A 21,923-nucleotide genomic window follows, 5' to 3' on the forward strand; every position below is an offset into this window, starting at 1 on the left:
CCTACGGATGTGGGACCAACACAATGTCAACAGACTCCTGAAATACGACCAAGGACCAAATGGTGAATATGGTTTTGGTGAAGTGGATGAACAATTCACCTACGGAGATGTGTGATCATAGCGCAACAAGTTGGTCACTTAATCTTTATTTCATTTAGTAATGAGACTTCATTTAATTCACTGGTTCTACATTTTTATAGTTGTACAAGTGTAATAATCGTGTTTACTTCTTATTTGTTTCGTTTTATTTTTGGGACAAATATTGTATGCCAATTACATACTCGTTTTTTTTTTTTTGTGTGGAAATTATGTGTGACAATTAAGGGAGTATATGAATTTAAAACAAAAAGTCCAAGAATACTCAAAAACACAACGGTAATATATTTTGAATAAGAGCACTATAAATTGGAATCATTTCAGCCCATTTTTAACAAAAACACAATACACTATTCCAACAAAAATTACAAGTCATGGTTGTTGAGGATGGAGCACCAAAATCATCAAGTTCAATTAGAAGTAGTCCTTGTAAAACTCGGTCTCAAGTTAGATGCCATCACGGTTATCCAGCAAAACTGCAAGTGTGCAAACACACTAAAAATGCGGGACAAAGATTTTACTCGTGCCCGACTTGGAAGGTACGTAATTAGTGATTCAGTGTATAGTTTCAAAATAACGCACATTTGTAATTTATTTATTTGAATCAGGATGATACTTGCGGTTTCTTCTATTGGGAAAATGAAATAAACAATAACATAGTGCAAATGTTACAAGATGACAACTACAACCTCCGGGAAGAGATCATGCGCCTTACAATAGAAAACGAAAACCAAAAAATGGAGAATAGGTTGCTGAAGTGTACGGTCACAAGCTTTGAAGGGAATAATATGAACATGGTGAATCAAATTGTTGAAGCAAAAAAGGAGAAATTATTTTATACCATTTGTTTCATGTTCTCCATTTTGTTACTCATTATCTCGACTAAGTTTTGACTAATGTACGTACCATGTACGAATTTTAAATGTTTAATTTCAAAGTTCAATTGAGTTTTCATTTTAATAATTTCTTTTTATCCTTTATTTTTTTTTACCTTTCATTACATATGCCTAGGAGACATAATAATTACCTTTACCATTTGCGCTTTTCAATGTCACAAAATACCTTTACTAGATTTGTTACGTTTTACATAAATACACGCATGTTGATTATTTAAAATACAACTTGAATTAACGACAACATCGTATAATAATAAAATTAAAACATTATAATTAAAGAACATATAAGATATATTAATGAAGGTTGGAATAGAGGAAAGAGGTCCCAAAAAGTCAAAAAAGACTCTTACACAACCAACACTACAACCTAAACACTTCCCAAGTTCAGCGTGTCAAATCACTTCCCCCAAATCTCTCCTCTACAAAAACACTCCATCCCTTCACAATCTTCCACATTACTCCACCCAAAACCAAAAAAAACCTTCAAAATTTGAAAAAAAAATGGAGTCTGACTTGGGATACGAGGTTCACAATGTTGAAGATCAGGGGAAGAACGGAAAAGACGACGGCACGGTGGAGGTAGACCCAATTTCTTTGTTGGAAAAGGTATGAAACTAGCTCAATTCACTTTGACATAACTGATCTACCTTTGTAAGTTACACTCTTGGGGTTAATTGTATGTTTCTTTTGAATTGATGTTGAGTTTCCAAGTTCTATGCCCTTATTTTTGCGTAATTCGAAGTATTTTCCATGGATTTTTCGACTGAATTTTGTTTGGGTAGGTTTATTCTTAGATGTAACATTCATAAATCTAAAATATTTTGGGAATTCAGCTGAATTAGGTACTTAATTCAAATTGGGGGTTTGATTTTACCATGTAATGACCTTTGATTAGTTGATTATATAGTGTGGTTGATAAAATTAATCGACAAACAGTACAAATATGAGGGTTTTAATTGAGATAATTGAGATCATAATCTTAATACAATTTGGTATTCTTCCTTAGTTTGTTTTATAAATTAATTGGATGACAATGTACAAGTCATAATAATAACATTAAATTCTTTGAGGAATTTGCTAGTTTACCAACCTAAGCATGCACACAAAAGGGGAAAGGGGTAAAACAAAAAAAACATACTACTTTTGGTTCACATTTAAAGTGGGGGAGAAGTAAACAATATGGTGATATTTTAGATGTAGTAGTGATATTAACTAAACAATGATTTGTCAAATATTTTCATTGACAGCTGCCACCGGGTTTCCGATTTAACCCGACGAAAGAAGAGTTAATTATGTTCTATTTACCGAAGAAATGTTTGGGCCAAAACATGGGTCCGAAATGCATAAATGACGTAAACATTTATGATCACTCGCCTTGGGAATTACCATCATTGTCATACCTACATTCTAAAGACCGTATTTGGTATTTCTTTTGCCCGAGAGTAATGCAAGATAATGGTAAGACCCCTAGGAAGACTCTAAAAAACGGGTATTGGAAAGAAACGGGCAGGGTAACCACACTTACTCATAAGCAATATCATGTTGGTGATCTTAAAACGTTCATCTACCACATAGGGGTGGCACCAAAAGGAGAACGTACTAATTGGGTTATGAAAGAATTCAACTTAACCGAATACATGATACAAGAAATGTGTGTGGTAGATAACTCATACGTGCTTTGCAAAGTGTATGAAAAAAGTGGTCCGGGGCCAAAAAATGGAGCAGAATACGGGGCTCCATATGACAAGAGTGAATGGGACAACAAGTTTGATAACCAAAACACACACAACTGTCCTAGTGTGTATGTTAACCAAGTACAAGGAAGTGATCCTAGCAACTCGAATTGTGGTCAGAACATCAATGCTAGTGAAACCAATGCAACAAACTTTGCAGGCATCGACCCTCACTAGTAGAAAAAACCCTTATTGCAGCGGGCTTTTAGACCCCTGTTGCAGCGTACATCGTATGCTGCAACTGGGGGGCCTGCAACAAGTCTGAACTTGTTGCAGCGTACAATGTTCGCTGCAAAAAGTGATTTGTTGCAGCGGGCTTTTAGATGTACGCTGCAACAAGTGCCAAAAAATTGGCAAAATTTTGGACTTGTTGCAGCGTACATATATATGTACGCTGCAAAAGACTCAACTTTTTGCAGCGTACATTTATTTGTACGCTGCAACAAGTCTGAATTACTCAATTTTTTGCAGCGTACATTTATTTGTACGCTGCAACAAGTCTGAATTTTTGCGAAAATTTTTTCCCTTGTTGCAGCGTACAACATATATGTACGCTGCAAAAAAGCACTTTTGGCGGGAAAATTCTAATTTTGTTTAGGGATACCTAGAGTGCCTTGCACCAAATATAGAAACCTGTCAAAACAATAATAGAATAACGCAACCTGTATAACAAATATAAAAACAACAACTGGAGTTTTGTATACTATATATCCCAAAACCAAAGTGCACATATTACATTTAAATGTATGTTCCAATTTCAACATAAACATACATTTTAATATAAAATTTATTCTATAACAACTAAACCAACTCGATCAAGCGCGCTAAAGCCAATAATAAATACTTGTTGGTAAAAAACTTAGCCCATTGCTCACGAACCACATCAAATTCCTCGCATAAGGCGCAATCCTCGGAGTGTAGACCTTTACAAAAACAGAAATTTAAATTAAACATTAGATTAAATACAAATTAAATATCACATTTTAACATTCAAGAAACTAATGACAATGTCCTAATAGTCTAAAATGAGTCCTTAGGTTCTTTAGTTCAAAGTTGGGAGCGAAAATGTCATTTTAGCCTAAATATGACCTATAACGACCCAATGAGCCTATAGGTGCATAAATAGATTGGAACGAGTCTTAGATCGTTAAAATTATGCATATTAAACATGTAATAAGTTTTAAATGAGTCCTTAGGTTCTTTATTTTAAAGTTGGGAGCGAAAATGCCTTATTTTAGCCTAGATATGACCTATAACGATCAAACAAGCATTAAATGGGTATAAGTAGATTAGAATAAGTCCTAGAAACTCAAAACTAAGCTTATTAATCATATAATAATTTAAAAATGAGTCCTTAGGTTCTTAAGTTCAAAGTTGGGAGCGAAAATGTCATTTTAGCCTAAATATGACCTAAAACGACACAATGAGCCTTAAATATGCATAAATGGATTGGAACGAGTCTTATAAAGTTAAAATTATGCATATTAAACATGTATTAAGTTTAAAATGCGTGCTTAGGTTCTTTATTTTAAAGTTAGGAGCGAAAATGCCTCATTTTAGCCTAAATATGACCTATAACTATCAAACAAGCATTAAATGTGCATAAACAGATTAGAATAAGTCTTAGAAACTTAAACTAAGCATATTTATCATATAATAAGTTTAAAATGAGTCATTAGGTTCTTAAGTTCAAAGTTGGGAGCGAAAATGTCATTTTAGCCTAAATATGACCTATAACGACACAATGAGCCTTAAATGTGCATAAATGGATAGGAATGAGTACTAGAAAGTTAAAAATAAGCATATAAAACATTTAGTAAGTTTAAAATGAGTCCTTAGGTTCTTTGGTTCATAGTTGGGAGCGAAAATGTCATTTTAGCCTAAATATGACCTATAACGACCAAACAAGCCTTAAATGTGTATAAGTAGTTAGAATAAGTCTTAGAAACTTAAAACTAAGCATATTAATCATGTAATAAGTTTAAAATGAGTCCTTAGGTTCTTTAGTTCAAAGTTAGGAGCGCAAATGCCTCATTTTAGCCTAAATATGACCTATAACGATAAAACAAACATTAAATGTGCATAAATAGATTAGAATAAGTCTTAGAAACTTAAACTAAGCATATTTATCATATAATAAGTTTAAAATGAGTCATTAGGTTCTTAAGTTCAAAGTTGGGAGCGAAAATGTCATTTTAGCCTAAATATGACCTATAACGACACAATGAGCCTTAAATGTGCATAAATGGATTGGAATAAGTCCTAGAAAGTTAAAACTAGAATATAAAACATTTAGTAGGTTTAAAATGAGTCCTTAGGTTCTTTAGTTCATAGTTGGGAGCGAAAATGTCATTTTAGCCTAAATATGACCTACAACGACCTAATGAGCCTTAAAGGTGCATAAATAGATTGGAACGAGTCTTATAAAGTTAAAATTATGCATATTAAACATGTATTAAGTTTAAAATGAGTGTTTAGGTTCTTTATTTTAAAGTTAGGAGCGAAAATGCCTCATTTTAGCCTAAATATGACCTATAACTATCAAACAAGCATTAAATGTGCATAAACAGATTAGAATAAGTCTTAGAAACTTAAAAATAAACATATTAATCATATAATAAGTTTAAAATGAGTCATTAGGTTCTTAAGTTCAAAGTTGGGAGCGAAAATGGCACTTTAGCCTAAATATGACCTATAACGACACAATGAGCCTTAAATATGCATAAATGGATTGGAATGAGTTCTAGAAAGTCAAAACTAAGCATATAAAGCATATTTTAAAGTTGGGATCGAAAATGCCTTATTTTATCCTAAAATCCACTGACACTTCAAATCCACTGGAAACAGAACAAACATATGGACATTTTGATCCGGTAATAATCTTTTTATCACAAACATATGGCAGATAGTTCCTATTGAAGCCATTAACAAACAGGAACAGAATTTAATGCAACCAAGATTCTGAATGGCAACAATAGAAACACAAACATAACCGTACGTTTCCAAGCACCAGATAATACAAATAAATCACCAATGACACGTTCAAATAGGAGCAACCACCCAAATTTCAGAGAGGAAGAAGGAAAATAGAAAAATAAAACTTTAAGAGAAGTCACTCACCCCGAATGTGACTGTTTGTCGAAAGTAACAATCATACTAGACCACAATGCAAGGAGCCTAACTCCACAATGCGCCTCAACTTGTCCTTGTACTCACCAATCACCATTTCTGCTGTCGTAGCCTCCTCTTCGTCAACAGAAAGTACACTCTCAGCCATGCGCAACTTTTCCTCTAAATTGCGAAGTTCTTCCTCTCTAATAACAATCTCTCTCTTGTACTCTTCCACAAGTGCTTTTGTACACTGAATCTTGAATTTCCGTTCAGTTTGAGTCTTTCTCAATTCGGATGATGGCCCAAGCATAGGGATAGCTTTCTTTGCTTCGTAAATCTCAACGAGCCTCTCTTTGAGCCATCCAACTTCTATACATGCTCCTTCAATATCACTAAGGCCAGCTACCATCTTTTCAAGCTCACTCGTAGTGATGAATGCAATACTAGTCTTCTTCAAAGTTTGAACAATGTCACATACATGTTGTATGAACAGAGAACGAACTGATGGTGTTTTGAAATTGCAGTTATCAGCAATATCCCCATGCTTGGAAAGAATAGAGCCGAGGAGGCCCGAGTCTTCAGATTTTACCTTATAACCCCCAACGAAGACATGACTGCTATCACATACAGAGTTCACAATGTCATCATCATCATCATCAACAGCCATCTGTTGAGCCAGCTCCGTCAGAGTTAAGCTTGTGGTCTTTGTGGATGATTGGTCTTTATGATTGTTCATTGCAAAGATTGTATCTTCTATGCTGTTGGTATCATCTATTTCCATATCTATATCAGCATCTCCCTGTGATATATTCTCGACAGTTTGCAAATTGACAGCATCACCAGGAGTTCCTTCTCTTTCTACAGCAGACTGCATTTTCAGCTTCACTGCTTCTGAATGCTGAAATATAAGGGATACAAGTTCCATATTAGCAACAAAAGTTCATACAGGAAATTATTTAATGTATTCTCCATATTTCATATTCAGGGTAAAGTAACAGCAACATAGACATAGACATTACTGCTTAAATGCGGCAATTAAAATGTAACTTGCTGCAAACCTAGAAAAATGCAGCAAATAAGGCGAGGGAATTCAAATTATTCTGCTAGTGTAGGAAATCTTCTTAAACACCTGAATCATACCTGTACAGCAGACAACGGGATATCAGGTTGAGCGGCATCTGAACCAGAAAGATATTTGCCTTGTAAATTGTTCTGAATGAAGCTTGTGTTTTCTCCAATGTTTGGACTTAACCCTTGAGTCACTTCCACTATCAGATTCTCGAAATTTCCGGTTTCTAAATCCTTCTTTGGCATCCTTGTTCTCCGTCTTTTAGGAGAGTGTGTAACCGCGTTCTGACAATGATGCTTTAATACATCAGAAAAGAGGAGCCTAGCTCCTGAATTTGTCGATTGTGGTATAACAGTTTCCTATTCAATGGATGCACAAAGATGAGTGAAACTATTTCATTCAAAATTCTGCAGGCAAAGAGGTTGGAACATCTCATCTCCTAATTGAAAGTGAAACTGGTACAGGGCATATGGATATACATAAATTAAAAACAAACCATTCTCAGTTCATACAACTAAATGGCAGATGATTAATATTTACCCGAGCTCAAGGACTTCAAAAGCATGTTAAGATACTCAGAAGAGTCGGAACATTAAACTTGTTAATTATATACCAATATAGCAACATACAAAGAAGTCAACAACTCACACAAACTATACTCAAACACAATCACCTTCTTATAATCTTGTAGAGCCCTCATTTGACCACTCAAAACTTCTCCATCATTTCACAAGCGTAAACAACAAAAACATCCAAAATTCCAATACTATTCTTAAACTAAACCCTAAATATCCAACATTTCGCACAAATCAAGATTTTGTATGAAGTAATGAATGATTAAAAACCCATAAACATCATTTGAACAAACCCTAAGAAACCCATAAATCATCGAACTCAAAACTATGTGATTTTTTCAATCATAAACCTAAAATTGAACCCTAATCTGAAAACGAAAATCAAAAACTAAAATTGAACCCTAATCTGAAAACGAAAATAAAAAACGAAAATAGAAATTGAACACACCATACCGAAACCGCCGGAACCACGATGCCGAGCAACCACCGGAACCACGACGCGACGGGGAGATGCTGAACCCCCGGCCGACCAAGAATATATCTTTCAGTGACAGGCCGCGCGAGAATTGAACGGGATGGGGGAGATGAGGCGAGAACACCACACACCGGCGAAGACAGCGACGCAGGGCTGAGCAACGCTTGGGTTCGACGGCGACGCAGGGCTGAGTTCGACGGCTTCTTGGATATTTGTTTAAGGGAAAAAGCTTGGAGCTAGAAGAGAAGGAACAACGTACGTTTGAGCCCGCTGGTTTGAGCGCGGTTTGTTGCAACCTAGGAAAGTAAAAAATTTTGAAACGCGGACTTGTTGCAGCGGGCAATAACATGTACGCTGCAATAAAGTCGGGTTGTTGCTGCGGGCTTTTATTTTGTACGCTGCAACAAACACATTTGCTGCGAACAACTAAAATGTACGCTGCGATAACCCTTTAAAGGGTTTGACCCGCGTTGACCGACTGGTTGTTGAAGCGTATTTATACATGTACGCTGCAACAAGGGGGCTGCAACAGGGGTTTTTTCTACTAGTGCCTACTTTCAACATCGAAGAACTGCTAAAGGGTTTCACAAACCAAGAACAAACCACTACGGCAGATGTGCAAATGGAGGATGCATTCACGATTGAAGAACTAGTCCAGGGTAGGCAAAACGACAACAACAACAACACCTCAAGTCTAGTTCAAATGGTAAGTGATATAGATGATCTAATGGGTGATCCAAACCAAGATGACACAACTTGGATCGATGCGATGGTAGAACCTAGTTTCACGATTCAAGAACTTTTTGGTGGTCCGGATATTACTCTTGATGAATTTCTTGATTTGGATTTTGGGAAACTATGAAGAACTTCACCAAGGTATATATGTCTAAAGGTACAAAATTAACTACTAATTGTATTAGTTTCTCTACTAATACTAACTAGAGTACAACTTTTGGTGTATTGGTGGTACTTGAACATTATTTTGTATTGGTGCTAGTTGAACATTATTTTGTATTTTGGTGTATTGGTGCTACACACAAGTATGGCTTGTAGCCAATGTATAACTTTTTGATCATATGGCTGCCTTTAGTTTGTTGGGCAAAGGTACAGGTAGATGTAGTCTGTTGTTCTATGGGAAATTGGTCTTTTGGTGACATACTTCATTTTGTGTTACACATTTGGTGCTTAAATATTAGCCCAGAAAATTTATTAAATTCTGGATGAAGTTTATTTTATACCTACATATACTTTATTTACAACATAATTGGAGTTGTATTGCAGAATTAAATAACACACTTCAAGTGTAACAAAAATATTTAACTTTGGATGAAATTAAATTCATAAATGTATAAACATTAATTATAACATATTTGGACTTGTATTATTGCTATTATACTATAGATATAAAGGTCAAATACATTTTTGACAACTACATAGCAATGGGTTCGCCCTCATGTCACACTGGTTACACACTTACACCTATACTAAAGCATTGATATCACGATAGACGCGGGTTCGATTCTTGTAAACAGCAAAAGTAAAACACTCCCCCCCCCCCCAACCTCTTTTTTTGGATCTGTTCCAAAACAATTCAACGTCTTCAAAAAACATTTAGTCTTTTTTTTTTATTAATTCCATACACCAAACAAATTAATCGATTATTAACCATCTTTCATTCCAGAAAATATATGAATTATATACAGATATACAGGTCAAATAAATTTTTGACAACTACATAGCAATGGGTTCGCCCTCTTGTCACACTGGTTACACACTTACACCTATAATAAAGCATTGCTATCACGATAGACGCGGGTTCGATTCTTGTAAACAGCAGAAGTTCAACCCTCCTCCCCCCCCCCCCCTTTTTTTTGATCTGTTCCAAAACAGTTCATCGTCTTCAAAAAAAATTTAGTCTTTTTTTTATTAATTCCATAAAACAAACAAATTAATCGATTGCTTACAATCTTTCGTTCCAGAAAATATATGAATTATATACATTTTTTTTTTAATAACTTCGATATCATCGAAATTTCATAAATAACAAAAAAAAACTACATCTGAAAGAAATTCCAAGAACTGCAAAAACAAAAATAGCCGCACAGAAACGAGGATTGAAAAATAATCAAAAACCATAAGCAAGAACAGCAGTGCTTTTCATTCTCATCTGCAAACTTTCAATGAAAATGGTGAACATTGGAAATAACGAAATTTACCACAGAAAATAAAAAGGTAAAAGTTAATTCAATACTTTGAATTTCAAATTCAAAATGGGGTTTCAAAAATTTGGTGCTGAGTTGGATAGGAGTAAGCTGACTGTGATATGACTAGGATTTTAATAGCCAACCACAGCCCAGGGTAACATTACTAGAGTTACCCAGAGGGTAACTGTGGGTTTTTCGTATTTTGGTTGGTTTTAAATGGTTCGGATTATGGTCAAAATCTGATAACATCGGTTCAGTGTTTTTACGTGGGTAGATTCAGATCTGTTCAGGTAACTTTGATTTTGCATGAAGTCGGGTTATTTACTGTATCGAATTCGAGTCGATTTTGGTTTGAATAATTTCAGCTTGGATAATCTCGAGTTTGGTTTGAACCAGGGGCAGATCTAGGAATTTATATATGGGAGTTCAAAAAAAATTATAATTTGCTTTTCTTTAGGTGGGATAAAGTTGAAAGGTAAATAGTCAAAATATTATAAAAGCCATAATAAAATATGTGGAGACTTTATAAACTTTAATTTTGGATTTCATAACAATAGTCCAAATTACAACAATAACCTGGTGCGATTTCAATATAAAATGGAAAAAAACCAGTTTTTTTATACTTTGAAGGAGATTGACTTTATTACAATAATTGTCACTGAACAAATAGCACAAGGACACTAATTAAAAACAAAAAAATGGGAACATCATTCTCAAACGCTTGTGGGGCATTATTATAAATCTATATACGAAATAATTAATTAGACCTCAAAAAAGTTCAAAGTAAAATCCAACTATAAGGCTATAAAAGTGGAGTATAAGAATACATTAACATAAGAATATCTTATGGAAATTATAAATTCTTTTTGAAGAAAAAATATGACTACTATTTTTTGTGTTTTTGTAAAGTAAAATCATGAATTATTATAGAAACAACAAAATAAAAAGTGATAATTAAAATGACTTACAAAGGGAAAGGAAAAAACAAAACAAAATGAAGATTTTAGAGGATCAACAAATGACAAGTAAAAGATTAAAAAAAATTATATTTAATTGTAAAATATTAATCAAGCAACCTTTATACCAAAGGTATTTCATTATCATTATTGTAAGTTAATTTTATATGTGTTAATTAACTATTTCAAGTGTAACTAATTACCTCAATATTTTATCATGGGGTCCCTTTGGACCCCTCTGGGGTCCGCCCCTGGTTTGAACTAGTTTGAGTTTTAAAGGGTCTTGTACCGATTTAATTTGGTCCGGGTAGAGTTTGGTAATTATTCATGTACAGTTTGAACTGGTATACTGCGGGTACGAGTCATGTTCGGATCGGATAAGTCTCAGGTTTGGGACAAGTTTGGATCAGTGAGTCTATGATTTGACTAAATTACGGATCGAATAGTTTATTGCTTTAATATATCTTTGTCTATCTATATACATATGTACACAATATTAATTTTATGCTTGACACAGATGGTGAAACGGGATGAAAATAATTTTGTCTATTTACGCTTATTTTTATTTATTTTTCTTTTAAATAAATAAGACGCCGGATGTGGAAATAACAAATATAATTTATCCATCATTAATTTTAATTAGAAGAATATCTATAAGCTCTATTTTGATGATAAAATGTCTATCACTATAAATTAAAATTCATATAATTTTATATTTAGATTGTAAATTATGCATCACATGGGTACGTACTATATAAGTTTAATAACTAAACAATGAATTCAACCTTTTCGTTCAAGGACTTTGGAAATAAATAAATAAAACGGATAGTCGGATACAACCTTTTCGTCAGTCGAAAATGAGGACACTGTAGTTTATTGGTTTAGGTGATGTTTGGTTGATATGAAAAAATATGGGAAGTATACTTCCCATGTTTAACCAAACAATATCATCCACTTCTTAGAAAATGCTTATACATAAGGAAAATTTCTTCCTACGAAGCTTTAGCTACTTCCCACAATCAACCAAACTGACCCCTTAATATTGAGATATTTGTCATTTTGGTGTTCCTTATGTGAAATACCTTTAGAGAAGTGAGAAAAAAATATATAGCAGCTAATAGTGCAGGAAATCCACCTAAAACTTTTAGAGAAGCAGTAAAACATGAAGGCTGGAGAAAAGCCATGGCAGAAGAAATTCGAGCATTAGAAGATCAAGGAACTTGGGTATTGCAAGAGTTGCCTCCCGAGAAGAAAGTTCTAGGCAGCCTGTGGATATATACGGAGAAAAGAGATGAGAAAGAGAATTTAAAGAGACTGAAAGCGAGACTTGTGATATTTGGAAATAATCAGATAGAGGGTATTGAACTATTGACTATAATGAGACTTTTGCTTCCGTGACTAAGATGGTGACAGTTCGAACATTCTTCGCAGTTGCAGCAATCAGGAATTGGGAAGTTCATCAAATGGATGTTGACAATGCATTTTTGCACAGCTATCTGGAAGAGGAAGTTTACATGAGGACACCTCTAGGTTTTGACAAAAATAGCCCACAAAAATATGGTGTGCAGAATGAAAAATTCGTTATACGGCTTGAAGCAAGCCCCTAGGTGTTGGTTTGGTAAACGGACGACGACATTGAAGAGTTATTGCTTCAAACAGTCATATTTTGATTATTCTTTGTTTACATTATCTTAGGGTAAAATCCAGATCAATGTTCTTGTTTATGTGGACGATATGTTATTGTCGGAAATGATAAAGTGGCTTTGGAAATATTTAAGGATTTTCTTGGAAAATTCTTTAAGATGAAGGACCTAGGAACATTAAGGTACTTCCTTGGGCTGGAGGTGGCGCGAAGTAAGGAGGGAATTTTTATGTGCCAACGAAAGTATGCGTTGGATGTAATATCTGAGACGAGATTGTTGGGGTTAACGCCTGCGGAACTTCCATGGAGCAAAATCACAAATTGGCATTGGATAGTGGAAAATTGCTCGAGAATGCAGAGATTTGTAGGCGGTTAGTGGGTCGTCTTATCCATCTTGGTGTGACTTGACCAGATTTGGCTTATTCAGTTCACATTTTGTCTCAGTTTATGCAAAATCCACAGGAAGAACATTGGGAGGATGCATTACGACTTGTTCGATATTTGAAGAAGAATCCGGGTCAAGGTATATTGTTGAGAGCAGATAGTGAGTTGAGTTTGGAGGGGTGGTGTGACTTGGATTTGGCTAGTTGCCCGTTGATACGAAGGTCGCTGAGTGGATGGTTTGTGCTACTTGGTTATACCCTATATCCTGGAAACCAAGAAGCAACGAACAGTGTCACGATCGTGGACGGAAGCAGAATATCGTTCGATGGCGTCTATTACTTGTGAGTTGAAGTGGTTAAAGAAATTGCTTGGGGATTTAGGATGTCAGCACCAAAAGGGGATGAGACTATATTGTGACAGTCAGTCGACTTTGTATATTGCACAAAATCCTGTTTTTCATGAGCGAACTAAACAAATAGAAGTCGATTGTCATTTTATTAGAGATGCGATCGTAGAGGGTTTAATTGACACATCATATGTGTCTACGAAGGATCAGTTGGCAGACATATTTACAAAGGCGTTGGGAAAGTCGAAGTTCGAGTTTTTTTTTGGACAAGTTGGGCGTTCGGAATTTACACGCTCCAAATTGAGTAGGGTGTTACGAGATATATATTTTACCATAATTAGGAGATTTTGTGATATATTATGTACATTATTTTAGGAGATATTTAAGGAGAAATTAGCAGATTATTGTTAGGAGATTATTATTAGGACACGCTTTCCTATTTTTGTATTGTACTTATATGTTGTGATTGTGAATGAGAAGGATAGAGAAAGCGGAAAAGAATTTTATATCAATTGCATAACAAGAGAAAAAGAATTTACGAAATAAATATGTACAGGAACTGATTTTAAAGGTTGAAGTGAGATAATAAAATGGAGGTCCGTCATTGTACAAAAAAATTAATAAAAAATTCTCATTATAGAAGTTTCGTACAGTTTATTTAGCACAGTGAACTAAGGAAAAATAATGAAAAGGGAGTATGAAAACATCATGTTCCTTTAAATTTTAAAATAAAGTTAGTAACCCAAGACTAGCTCATTTTGAAAATATTACGTTGGAATATCGTCCAAGTTCAAAAGCTAGTTTGAGATGTATGAGAATAATGCAAATATATTTTTAGGATTTGGTTTTTTAGCATCAAAGTAAAAATTTGGTTACATGATCATAGATTTTTTGGAACGTCTTTTTAGGGTTCTACTTGGGCATTCTTTAACACTATTTGCATTGCTCTTATGCCAATTTATACTTTAATGAACTTCATTTTCTACTACGTATTAAATTTTCTACACTTTTACCTTTATATTAATACGGAGTAGTTTATAGCATTCTATAATCAATAAATTCTCATATATTGTTCTCGTCTTATTTCAACCCTCCCTCCGTTTTTTATTGTGTTCTTGTAGCCCTGTAGGTTCTTGTTTGAGAAGCTAGACATGCGTTTAATGTTAAACTCAAGTTAAAATTCTTGGTCAAGGAAAGTCAATATGAAAAGTTGACTTTGACTTTATAATTGTCAACATTTCCCCACACCACACCACTGCAACAAGCAGCTGCGAGCCTGCGATGACTGCGAACAGCCACTCATTTCGTCTCATCCCCCACGCGTGACAAACGCGCGCTGCCTAGCAGGCTAGCAGCGCCGCTTCCCCGCCAACTACGCACCTTCTCATTAACACCACAAAGCTTTGCATGTCGAAGAAAATCACAACAGCAGCCATCAGAAACTCTGAACTCCATTGCATCTCACTATTTCACACAGCGAAGCCACCATAGCAGTTCCCTGCACTTCCACGCACTAAACAGAGAAAGCAGGGGAAATTAGAGCGGGCGAACCGACTGCTTGGAAAATTGGGTCGAAATTCACAAGAAATTGGGCTATCAAAACCCCAATTTAGGGCTGAATTCACAAGAAATTGGGCGATTAAATCGCAATTTAGGGTTGAATTCACCTAGCATTTGAAGCGAAAGCTCCGAATTCTCGTAATTTTGGGCAAGAAAGTTCCGAATTGACGGAGCGAGCGCCCCATGGGCTTCGCTGAGCTGTGTTTTGGTGGTCCAATATTTCTTACTCTCTTCTCCCTCTTCTCTCATCCTATTTAATAGCGATATAATCAGGCTGCTTTAATTGCTTTCTTATCATGCTTTTTTAATCATGGTTTTTTAGTTATTAATTTCTACATTATGCCTATTTCCATGATTAGTAAGTAGTTAAAAATTTGGGATTTTGTGAAAGCATGTAATCATGGGGGGATTAGAGGGGTTAAATGTGTAGGGGTTGAATTAGATTGATGATAATAAGGTGTGATCAAAGGGCCTTCAATTGATTATCGATCATCTTTGGTTAAAACTTGGGTTAAAGTTATGGTATATCGAGGGTTGAGGGTTCTAGTTAGTTTAGGAAATTAGAATTGTATCAATGTGAAGTGGTTTTATGCATGTTTTTTGTGATTCGATCATTGCCAATACTTGACCCTCATCTAGACAGCTTTGACAAATTTAATTGGTGTGTACCGGTGTTCCCTTAATCCTTGTGCTTTGGCCCTTGATTGCCATAGTACATTTGTACTAGTCATTTTGGTTTGTTTAGGTTAATTATAAATATAATGATACAGGAGTTAGGCATTTCAACGACGTGTATAGAACCCCGTATCATTACATTAACCAAGTTAAGTTGGACTTTGGATGAGATAAATATTTTTCCTTCAAAATTTAGGATCTATTTGCATTGTTGAACAATCAAACTAAGAAAAGATGAAGCAGCTAATGGTAAATAAAATGAGTTTTGTTCAATTCCTAAAGCAAGATTAAGGAGAAATTAAACATCGATATGACATTATGACCTAATTATGTGCTGATCATTATTCATGAGAAGTCATGATTTTCATACGTAATTGACTTGATTACATCTATGGAGCATGTAAACAAGTTGACATAACACAATTAGTGTGGGAAAATCGTGAAAACTACTTAGTTAAACCGGCGAATTACGTGTTCTACTCCTTTAAAGTCTCTGCTTCACAAGGTTGGTAAGCCCTTAACTTCTATGAGCTTGAATTCAGATCATAACTGATTCACTAATAGCATGCAGAAGTAGAATGAAGCTTGGTGCTTCTGCACGTTTTACAGTAGAGGACGATGTAGGCTCGAGTCCCCTGACTCGCCATTTCCCCTGAAACCATATATAAATAAGTTACAGTCAAGAATTTATAGTATTAACCTTGAGTTTTTCACTGAAATTATTCAGCCGATTGTAGAAAAATACAACCTAAGGTTTGTCTTTGAAGTATTAAATGTACACATGGAGTAAACAAAAGCCTAAATTTTTTGCCAAAAACATAATAAAAAATGATCAATATTAAAGAGAATTTCATAAACGTGACATTCAGAAACAGTTCCATTAGCATCAGCTAACTGCATATATTGTATTGGTAGTTGTTTAAGACCCTAATTATGTGATTCAGATCGCTACAGAGTTGAATTCGAATACAGAAAGTAAACAACATATGTAAATCCCACCACTATGTACTCGATATCTCATTCATTTCCCGTGTATTATATTTTATCATCGCGAGGACTGGGGTAAGATGCTGATACTATAATCAGATGGTTACAGTAGTACTTACATTGAGTGACATGTTGATTCAATATCAGTGTTGTTGGTGTCATTGTTGACCTTGCAACTGTGAAGATAACTTGGAGAAGAGGTAGCAGTATCCAAGAAATAGAGCAAAATTACCAACAAGCAGCTACAAGCCAACATTGTAATAGCGCCGAATATCCAGAGCAGAAGGGGGAAAGAAAAGTAGAAAGCTCTCAATCCCAGTGACCAAAACAAGCTGCCACGGTTCAACTGTTGGGAGACATATTCAATAAACTCTTCTCTCCCTAGCTCGTCGCATGATGGTCGTACATTAATAAGGAAACTAACATGGGCAAAGTATCTGATAGTCTGCACATTGCAGAAGAATGCTACAAGGAAGCATATTAGAACTGATAAATACTTGGTTGTGTGTATTGTAAATATCAGATTACTTGAGCTGCTCACAATAGCACTTATCAGGGAACTCAGAGTTATTGCTATTGTTGCTAATAGTGTTGCCGCCATTAGGTTGTTCCGTATTGTTTGTATAGCCAAAACACCATTCTTCCCTGGATCCTAAACACAAATGTTTTTAGGTTAGCCTACTTGTATAGTTACTCTGACTCTACATTTCATTTTAAGTACTTGTATCGTGTACTCGATACTTGGACAAGGGTATGACACAGTGTTGCGGTGACATCTATGAACTTCATGTTCGACCAAAACATGCAAAATTTTCCTAAATCTGCCTGAGTGCATGCCTGGGTATCACACTTGAAAAGTTGGACTAGTATCAAGTATATTCAACACTTTCAGTCAAGGAGTTTTTGGCCTAATGGTTAAGTCTAAGTGACTGTGTTTAATAGGTCACAGGTACGAACCCCCTCCGGCTAGCCAAATCGAAGAAACTTGTAAAACAGAATTAAAAATGACACAAAATCTACAGAGGCTAGCTTTTTTGCATCAAAAAAACAAACAGTATGCTATATTTTAAGCAAGATAACTCAACATAGTCCAATTTTGCAAGATTTCAATGGGGTTATCATAAAATAAATGGATAAAATTAGAAAATAAACCAGACTAACAAATAATTGAAGGAAGAAGAGAAAGGAACAAACCTTCATCATATGGTGAACCCATTGGTGTCGGATAACCGCATTAAGGCCAACAACAGTTTTAAGAGGACGGCGAATAATGGCAAACACAAGCCATACATGATATATCACAAGGATTACTAATCCAGAAGGAACTAGTACAAAATCCAAGTACTCTTGATCATACATCTTCAATATTTCTCTCAACTGTAAATTTAATTGTAGGAATTTGGTCATTGTTATGTGCCAAACTGACTATAGTGCTTGACCATGTTTTAGAGATTGGCTATTTGCTGCAGCAATAGACAAGATGCCAAGTGCCCCACGGCCCCCCACTTATAAGTATATCAATTGTTTCAAAAGTAATGGTTGGAGTTTGTCCATTTGGTTTGTAAGATTATGCTTTTGGTTTGAGGATAAGAGGTTGATTGATTGCCTTTATTTAATAATTTCATTTTGGAGGGAGCTGGATAAATGATTGTTATAAAACAAGGACGTGTTATGGAAACTGATTTTGGCGAAAAGGCTACATGTTTGCGTCTACCAATGTCAAAAACTGACCCGATCCGAAAATCCGACCTGAACCGACCAAACCCGTAACCAAGCATGACCAGATTTTTTTTGTAAAACAGGACAACGGAGGATTTGCGCGTTAAACTAGTGGAAAATTAAATTCCTTAAAGGGAACCAATTTATCAGCAATTAAACAATCAATTTTAGCACTAACCATTAAAAAGTGCTATCAGCTCAATTTGAAACAGGGGCAAACAGATTATATTAGTTGAGCAAAGGAGATTTATAGAAGAAAACAGTAAATAATTACCTATACAGGCTAGACTGCAAGCTGGCCAAAAATTAGGTAGCATGAATCCAAAGGAGTACTCTGGAAAGAAACTGGAGTGACAAACACCTGACCACTGCCTGTGTTGCGCTGGACTTTGAATTGGACAGCAACAACAACGGTATGAGATTTAACATCTGGAGGATCAGCAAGATTGTGGAAGTAGCTAGTGAGGCACATGAAGCCATCACCCAAATCGTGAAAAACATGAAAATGATACACTGAGTAGTCATCCAACTCTGGGGTCAAGACAACATTCAACACTTGTTTCCGGTCTAAATCATAGGCCTGGATCATAGGCCTGGATTTACGGTCATAAGAATAGATAACCCCATCAACAAAAACCATGGGGCCAAACCAGTCCCCATCAAAATCATCAACAAGGCACTCCCAACTAGCATCAGCTGGAGTGTATGAATAAATTGAAGAAGCGTCAGCTTGGTCGTACTGAATAAGGATACGACCATTGACATGATCAGTTAAGATCGGAGGGCAAAGTTCATATTTGCCAGTAAACGATGGTGGTTTTGACAAAGGTTCCCATGTGTTGAGCTTAGGATCAAAAACCTCGGCGAAACACGGCCATTTAGAACTTCTAAAAACATAAATCTTACCACAAATTGTAACACAATTATAAGGATATATACCATCGTTAAAAAGAGGAGGGGCTTTCTTCCAACCTATATCAGTCTTGGTCAAATCAAAATAAGACAAACCCTCGTGAATCTGAACTACCTCGTTCTCGGCAGGGATATAGTCGGAGTAATCTGAGGGATCAATTCCGCTTTGTGGCTTGCCAATAATATAAATTACTGATCCGATTGATAAAATAGAACCAATTCCACCATCGTCTAACAATGTAGAGGGAGTTTTTGATAGTTCACCAGTGTTTATATCCAAACTCAGCAACTCACTGTGAGAACAACCAGAAATATCAACTGAATGCTTCTTATTCGTATAGTTGAGCACTACTCGAAATAAAATCCTCCTCTTCGCCTCCGATGGTTGGCTTCTTCGGACGTGAAAGCCAAGAGCCTCGATTGGCTTTTCTTCGGACTCCTGCTTAGCTTTGCGAACTTGCTCATCTTGAGTCACCAGTTGGTAAGCACGGTCAAGAGTAGGCAATGGGTCTTGTGAAAGAATGTTAGTGCACAGAGTAGCATAATAATCAGAATATAATCCCATTAAAAATTGATGAAGCTTTGATTGCTCTCGCCTAGCTTCGTGTATACTACCAGCAGTACATGATTTACAACATGAACAAGAAATAATGGGCTCATAATTGTCAAGTTCTTCCCACAAAGTGTGTAATTTTCCATAGTAGGTAGATACTGACATTGTCTTGGTTTGTTCACACTTGGCAATAGAAGATTTCAATTGTTGTATTCTTGGGCCATTAGTTTGGGCAAAACGTTGCTTAAGGTGATCCCACAATTGTTTAGCATCACGAAATTTAGACAGATTAGATTTTACCTCTGGATGAATGGTGTTTGTGATCCACGAAACAAGCATTGTGTTGATGGTAGTCCAGTCGGACTGAGTGAAAGGGGGTGTTGGCCCGGTGATTGTGCCGTCAAGAAACTCAAACTTGCGGCGTGCTTCAAGTGCCGTCTGTATATCAACAGACCAGTCATTGTAATTGTCATTACGAAGGCGGTTTGGTGTTATAAAATCTCCGGGACGGTCTTGCGAGCCAAGAAAAAAAGGTGAATCTGGCTGAATTTTTCGTGGGGTTGGTGGAGGCGTTTCTTCGCCAGTCATGATTAATGAAATTTGCTTGCTCCGATACCATGTAAACTATATTGAATATGCAAATCTTGAGTTATTCTTATTGATCGACCAGAATATATAGCTGTTATAACGGATGCAAAGAAAGAATAAAGAACGTAATAAAGAACACACAGAATTTAACGTACGTCCACAGGAAGATAGGTTATGACCTAGAGAGTTTATATAGTACTCTCCAGACAGATGCGGAAAAGCCCAGAAAATAGGCCCAAAACAGATAACCCTAGTCCAGAATAACACATACCGTAAAGTTGCATATTAGGCAACCTCTACAACCAACATACGAAATTAGCTAGGAATAGAAAATCTAGAACTAAACTATCCTAATGAAATACTACCATAAACATATTACAAACTTTTAAGTAGGGCTTTACACAAAAGACCACTGGTGTCATATCAGTTAAAGAATAAAATCAATTAGTTAAACACTAAAATCAATTAGTTAAACAATAAAATTAATAAGTTAAGACCTAAAACTAATTAGTTAAGAAATGAAACCAATTAATTAAACAATCGAAGTGGTATTTTCGGTAAGGCGGTCTTACACAAAAGTTACCATAAACATATACTCCGTATTTCCTAATAACAATAATATTCCTTAACAATTGGCCATAACCCTTTGACGGTTCTGGGGATAGCCAAAAATCAAATAGCACACACAATGACAGCTGAAATTCGTCAAAAAGCAGTTAGCACTTAGCAGAGCATGAAAGAAAATTGAAAACCCAAAACAATTTCAAACAGAATAAATTTAACATAATTCACAAAACCCCGTCAAACTACGAGCTCAACCTAACCCCAACAAAACAAGACTAAACTGAAAAAAATTGGTTCTAAGTCGAACAATTTTTTTTAGCAAATAAGAATATTAGATTTTAAGTTTAAATAAGGGAATTAAGTTTGAGCAACAAATGAAGGCAAGAAATTGACCTGCTGGATTTTTTATTTACTGGATCTCGAACAATTGGTGAAACGGTTGTATTGATGAGAGTGAGGAAACAATAGGAGAAGACGGCTAGGGTTTCATAACATAGTACTGGAAAATTCCTAATTCATGTCAGCTTAGATTCTTAAAAACCAACCTTCAACCAAAAAAAAATCCAAAGAACACTACTGTCATACGGTCCTACAGATACTCCCTCCGTTCATAGGGCCTGCTTTTTATTTTGGGTGTCTATAAATGTCGTGCTTATTTTTATAATCACAAATTCTTATTTACAATGGGTGTACAATAAATATTGTACACCGAAGTAAAAGTTGACTTAAAATGCTTTAAAGTTACATTTATATATGTAAAAGTTATCTATTTTTTAATGATAAATTTTTCATTTGAATAAAAAATTATTTCTTCAAAATCACTAATAATGTATAAATTAATCATTTAACCCTTTAAAATGTTTATCTATCAACTTTTT

General features: G+C 35.4%; 3 protein-coding genes across 5 annotated transcripts; 1 reads left to right on the top strand and 2 right to left on the bottom strand.

The window, feature by feature from the left end:
- The first annotated feature begins 1,493 nt into the window (after positions 1-1,493).
- LOC110780519 (NAC domain-containing protein 82-like) lies at positions 1,494-2,902 on the top strand. Its single transcript, XM_056829421.1, has 2 exons — positions 1,494-1,598; positions 2,240-2,902. Exons 1-2 carry the CDS (start codon positions 1,494-1,496, stop codon positions 2,900-2,902), a joined length of 768 nt encoding a protein of 255 aa, XP_056685399.1.
- A 594-nt stretch (positions 2,903-3,496) lies between these two features.
- Positions 3,497-7,351, bottom strand: LOC110803036 (uncharacterized). Its single transcript, XM_056828565.1, has 3 exons — positions 6,977-7,351; positions 5,846-6,734; positions 3,497-3,648 (listed from the first exon to the last, which is right to left on the bottom strand). The coding sequence occupies exons 1-2, from the start codon at positions 7,148-7,150 to the stop codon at positions 5,877-5,879; spliced, it is 1,032 nt and encodes a 343-aa protein (XP_056684543.1). The 5' UTR covers positions 7,151-7,351; the 3' UTR covers positions 3,497-3,648; positions 5,846-5,876.
- An 8,596-nt stretch (positions 7,352-15,947) lies between these two features.
- LOC110797164 (uncharacterized) lies at positions 15,948-21,601 on the bottom strand. 3 transcript variants are annotated; one of them, XM_022002257.2, is made up of 3 exons: positions 17,904-18,677; positions 16,829-17,361; positions 15,948-16,374 (listed from the first exon to the last, which is right to left on the bottom strand). In XM_022002257.2, the coding sequence occupies exons 1-3, from the start codon at positions 18,114-18,116 to the stop codon at positions 16,326-16,328; spliced, it is 795 nt and encodes a 264-aa protein (XP_021857949.1). In that variant the 5' UTR covers positions 18,117-18,677; the 3' UTR covers positions 15,948-16,325. The 3 variants fall into 3 exon arrangements, with proteins under 3 accessions (XP_021857949.1, XP_056686404.1, XP_056686402.1); XM_056830426.1 differs by lacking the exons at positions 15,948-16,374; positions 17,904-18,677 and adding exons at positions 18,703-20,517; positions 21,439-21,601 and having other exon boundaries at positions 17,286-17,354; XM_056830424.1 differs by lacking the exons at positions 15,948-16,374; positions 17,904-18,677 and adding exons at positions 18,703-20,517; positions 21,439-21,601 and having other exon boundaries at positions 17,286-17,361.
- Positions 21,602-21,923: the final 322 nt, after the last annotated feature.

The sequence above is a fragment of the Spinacia oleracea genome, chromosome 5 (assembly GCF_020520425.1).
Source record: "Spinacia oleracea cultivar Varoflay chromosome 5, BTI_SOV_V1, whole genome shotgun sequence".
Lineage (NCBI taxonomy): Eukaryota > Viridiplantae > Streptophyta > Magnoliopsida > Caryophyllales > Amaranthaceae > Spinacia > Spinacia oleracea.